The 5,502-nt window shown below is 36.1% G+C and overlaps 1 protein-coding gene across 3 annotated transcripts in view; it reads left to right on the forward strand.

The window, feature by feature from the left end:
• Window positions 1–5,502, forward strand: part of LOC107686302 (mothers against decapentaplegic homolog 3-like) — a 27,428-nt gene that overhangs the window by 17,561 nt on the left and 4,365 nt on the right. Inside the window, exons 4-8 of one of the 3 annotated variants that reach the window (XM_016483249.1) lie at window positions 1,548–1,628; window positions 1,717–1,767; window positions 4,564–4,776; window positions 4,857–4,994; window positions 5,140–5,284. In XM_016483249.1, coding sequence (XP_016338735.1) covers window positions 1,548–1,628; window positions 1,717–1,767; window positions 4,564–4,776; window positions 4,857–4,994; window positions 5,140–5,284 — 628 coding nt within the window. The remainder of the gene's footprint in view (window positions 1–1,547; window positions 1,629–1,716; window positions 1,768–4,563; window positions 4,777–4,856; window positions 4,995–5,139; window positions 5,285–5,502) is intronic. The other 2 variants (XM_016483250.1, XM_016483251.1) reach the window with 2 other exon arrangements.

Raw genomic sequence — 5,502 nt, forward strand, 5'->3', positions numbered from 1 at the left:
GTGCGACAAACATCTTCCCAAATTCGTAATGAGAATCATTTATAAATCTGCATGCTGTTGTCAACAAAAAAAAGAACTGAGATCTTCCTGCGGGTTTCTGCCAAAATAAAAGCCGAGAAAAAGCAACAACTCCATCGACATTCATAAATGATAGTATTGTAATTTTACTGTCGTTCTGTAAAATAAAATAAAAAAGTAAGACAATAATAATGATAATATTAATTACCCTACAACAGCTCTGTTAATACATTTATTATAACATTCACACATAGTGTTCAAATTGGGATCTGTAATATATTCTAATGTTTTAAAAGAAGTCTTTTCTGCTCAGCAACTTATTAATTTTAAGTTAAATTGTGCTTTGTTGTTATAATGTCTGCTAGAATGAAAAAAAAAAGTTCAGTGTCAAGTAAATATTTTTAAATTGTTGTTTTGTAATTGATTTTTTATTTGAAAAGCAGGACAAAACAGTAAAAAGCACATTTTGGCAATTTAATTAATGCAATGATGAAACAAATGGCAAAATAGGCCTACATGGGTGAAAAATGTGAAAAACCGTGTTCGGTATTCGGCCTTCGGCCCAGTGTTTCATTTTGTTCGGCTTCGGCCAAGAATTTTCATTTCGGTGCATCCCTACATAGCACAGTACTACTTAAAGTTATTGACACTTTAGTGTGATAAGGAAATATGCATGAATGAGAAAATAAAAAGCAATACATACTTGATGTAAAATATAGTCATTAAGTGCAGTAAGCTGTGAAAAATTGACACACATCTAAAGTAGGCTATGTGCACAGAAATCCGCCTCAGACAGCATGAGCTCACAAATTCATCTCACTTTCACATCTTATTGTGCTTGAATGGTCAGATCACACAATTATGTCAAAATGCACGATGTGTCGAATATTTACAGTCGGTTATGTCATAAGTGAATGTATACAGTTGAGAGAAAACTGGATGTGTATCAGTATATTGGATCCGTTCATTTGGTCTTAAAGTGACAGCAGCATAATAAACGTGCTGCTGTCTGTGTCATTTATGTTAATCAAAAAACAAAAGACAAAGAGAAAGTCACTCGCTGCTCTTGACTGAATCACTTCTTTGTCTTTAATCATTCATATTTGATTAATAGGGTGTAGACTGTGCAGTGTTTTAATTTTACAATTGATTATTCAATTTCTGTAGTATTTCTTACTACTTTAAATAAACCTACTGAGCTGAAAAACGTCATCTTTTTTAATTGATATTTGTTCTATTGTATTTGTCTTATTGTTTGTAATTTGCTTCTTTGTTCTTCTTTTTTTTTTTTATTCTCATACCTTGAAATAAGATATTGGTCTTATCACCCACCCCTAGTTTGTTCTACACGATTTTGGCTTCAATACAGTGTCAGTCTCTGGTACCTCTGTGTATCAGCTGATACTTAAGGCTACTATATAAATAAATGGCAAACACACCAAATAACTCTAAAAATCTTTAAATATGTGTTCTGCAGGGAGACAAAATTCTGTCTTGTGTGGTTCATAATAATAAACGTCTGGTTTAAGTTTCAGAGACCCCTCCTCCAGGCTACCTGAGTGAGGATGGGGAAACCAGCGACCACCAAATGAACCACAGCATGGACACAGGTAAGAGCCCTGAGATCACAAACAAGTTGTTGCTCTTACTTAGATACCTAATTATATTTGATTGTACTTATCTAATTCTATTTTTTAGGCTCCCCAAACCTTTCACCCAACCCTGTCTCTCCTGCCAACAGCAACCTAGGTAAGAACAGACACTTATTCATAATGTTTCACAGCCAAATATTATGTATTCATAAAGATCCCAGATTGTCTAAGGGGTATAGATTACCAAACTTTTTTTACACATCTACTCATTCTTTACTATTATTCTAACATGTGGAAAATAGTTTAACAAAAATGTTAAAAAAAAGTTGAAGTTAAACAAAATCTTGTAGAAGTTATCCGATATTTAAAATGTTTCGAAGTCGCCACCTTTTGCGAAAACTTGAGCTTTCCTGTCGGCACCTCTCACCTTTCACGTGTGGCTGTAGTTTCTTTCATGAAAATAGTCATCACTAAAAGTGTTTGTTGTCATGGGAACCATGCAGAGTCAGTCTGATTTCTGTAAGTACTCCACCCCACTGTGATTTTAATCTGGATGGATTATCTCTGACATATTATCTCCATAACGTTGGTCTGCCTGCCTGGTCCTGTGTGAGGTGATTTAGTGAGAATGGAAGTCTGCTTCAGTGAGCCCACAAGAAAACACTAGGATGAGTCACTGCCAGTAAAACACATGAGTAATGCCACCAGCATCCTGTACTATCCTAAATAAATGAGACAGTGTTTTTTTTTTTTTTTACATTATTATTATTATTACTACCCCTTAAGCCTTTTACACACTGCACGATTTTAGCAATCCTATAAGATCATTGCCGATCACATTGTGTGACAAAACTTGGGTACGACAATTATGCAGACTGTACGATGATGACACCTATTGACTTGTGAGCTTCGACGCACTTTTCTATAGAAGAATAAAACGTTATCAGCATGTGCTAGTGGTAAACAAAAAGAGCATGATGAGTCACACTTTGGCAGTTGTAGTTTTTATGTGTGCTGAAAAAAAGTGGAAGCAGCGAAAGAGGAAGGGATAAGAGTTTGAAGTAAGCAGTTTTATGTTTTAGCGCCATGTCGTGTTGATTTCATCTCGCATTTTTATTGGCTGGTCAGTAAACGTGGGTCGTAGCAGCAAACACACTGTGAGATCTTGCTATCTTAGGTCGCAAGACCGTGACAACGGCCGTCTTTGAACCTCTCTTTGAACCTTTGTAGTATTTCTAATGCTTTTATTATCATAATATTTTATATTATTTATAATAGATTTTATCTTTTTATTCAGAAACTGATCTGGTATATTACAGACCTTTCTACCAAATCAATCTGCTATTGATCTTTTTCTTCCTGAGATACACTGTCAGAAAATTATCGTAGGCTATCTTTGGTCACAAGACCTTGACAACAGCCATCTTTGAACCTCTCTCACTGTACGACTTAGTATCACCGATTAGGAGCCACGATCACAGAAATCGCCACGATTGTTGATTGTTTCACAATGCCAATCTTTCATCTGGGACAGCCGAAAATCATGCAGTGTGTCTTGGGCTTTAGCTGTTTAAATCATTTAGCCATATGCACACAGATATATATTGTTATCATTTCAAAATCAGCTAGTTGGGGTGATTGTCTGAACAACTAGTCACACTAAGAAGTGTAATAATGTTGGTGCCAGTCAATTTATACTTAAATTTAATGTAAATGACTGCACTAAACACTGAGTTTGAGTTATGCACTCACATTCCTCTTGTGCATAGGCACAAAAGTTAGATCATAGACAGTGAAAAAGCACAAAAGAAAGGTGCACAGTGCAGAGACAAAATGTTTTCAATATCACTTCATCATCAGTGTTTATTAGGAATTTACAGTACCATTTGGGGTTGGTAAGATTTTTTTTTTAATGTTTTTATGCTCACAAATATTTTGTAATATTATTAAAATTTCAAATAACTGTTTTCTGTTTTAATGTATTTTAAAATATAATTTATACCTGTGTTAGAAAAGCTGAATTTTCATCACTCCAGTCTTCAGTGTCACGGGATTCTTCGGAAATCATTCTAATATGATGATTTGGTGCTCAAGAAACCATTCTTATTATTATCAGTGTTGAAAACAGTTGTTGCTGTTTAATATTTTGTGGAAGCAGTGATACATGTTTTTTCAGGATTATTTGATGAATAGGAAGAACAGTGTTTATGTAAAATAATCATTTTAGAAATCTTTTGCTATGTGTTCACTGACATGTTGAATTAATGTAATGCAACCTTGCTGAATAAAGTAAATTTTTTCAAAAAATATTACTGACCCCAATTTTTTGAACGTTAGTATAAAAATATAGATGTATCCTCTAAATGTAAATTTATCAATTCTATATAAATAAGATCAATATCTAGTTATTTAATTGACTAAATAGGCTAAATAACACTAATTTTGAAAAATGATTATTTAACAATAAATATTCAATCTAAAAAATAATATAGATATATTTACTAAGCTACTAGTCAACTCATCGCTGAATGGGGGTTGGAGTTTGTTCTCTCTCATGTCTCAATAAACCATGTGTGTGGTTAGTGAGCCCCAGTCCCAGGCTTATCCTCTTAGCTGCATAAGAGGAAACCTCATATAAAAGGGTCTTTTGTTTCTGTCCTCGCAGTCAGTCCAGGGTAATGTAATAATAATAATATCCTGTCGCTGGGTTGTTCTATCTCTGCAGAGACACCAGGAGGCCCTGCAGTAAAAATAACAAATAACCAATTTCACATGGACAGCCTGCTGTTTTCAAAGGGCCACATTCTGTCACAATGTGACACTGATTTTATACCAGAATCCAAAGTCCAGAGCTTTTCCTGTTCTTTCACACTTTGTCTTTGTTCTGCACTTGTTTTGTAACTCTGATCCTTTCTCATGCTTATTTGTGTGTGTGTGTGTGTGTGTGTGTTAGATCTGCAGCCGGTAACATATTGTGAATCCGCATTTTGGTGCTCGATTTCCTACTACGAGCTGAATCAGCGTGTGGGCGAGACTTTCCACGCCTCGCAACCGTCTCTGACTGTAGATGGCTTTACGGACCCCTCTAACGCAGAGCGCTTCTGCCTGGGCCTGCTGTCCAACGTCAACCGCAATGCAGCCGTGGAGCTGACGCGCAGACACATCGGTACATTCAGCTATGGAAGATATTGGAATTAGAGTTTCTGAAATAAACTGAATCTGTTTAACCTCTTAACCTTTCCTCAGGCCGAGGTGTGCGTTTGTATTACATCGGCGGTGAGGTGTTTGCTGAGTGTCTGAGCGACAGTGCTATTTTCGTCCAGAGTCCGAACTGTAACCAGCGGTATGGCTGGCACCCCCCCACAGTATGTAAGATTCCTCCAGGTGAGTCAGCCCGTCTGTGTACTGATTGGATGAATGTCCAGCTGTGTATATACATCCTGTGAGTCACTCAAGCATGTTCTAGTGTCAGACTTCCTCATTCTGTTTCATAGAAGCACTCAAGCATATACAATTGTGTTTGCCTCAGGCTGTAATCTGAAGATCTTCAATAATCAGGAGTTTGCAGCTCTGTTGGCCCAATCAGTGAATCAGGGATTTGAGGCTGTTTACCAGCTGACCCGCATGTGCACCATTCGCATGAGTTTCGTCAAAGGCTGGGGGGCAGAATACAGGTAAGCCAAGACACTCGTCAGAGAAAGCACATACATTACCATTCAAAAGCTTTTTGAAAGAAATTAATACTTTTATTCTGCAAGAAATTTATAGAAATATAGAAATATATATTCCTATAATTATAGTATATACTGTATTCTATCCTATAATAATTTACTCATCACAGGTAGCACATACAGTACACTACTGTTCAGAAGTTCAGTAAGATTTTTTTTTT

This window comes from Sinocyclocheilus anshuiensis, unplaced genomic scaffold, assembly GCF_001515605.1.
Source record: "Sinocyclocheilus anshuiensis isolate Anshui unplaced genomic scaffold, SAMN03320099.WGS_v1.1 scaffold481, whole genome shotgun sequence".
Taxonomy (NCBI): domain Eukaryota; kingdom Metazoa; phylum Chordata; class Actinopteri; order Cypriniformes; family Cyprinidae; genus Sinocyclocheilus; species Sinocyclocheilus anshuiensis.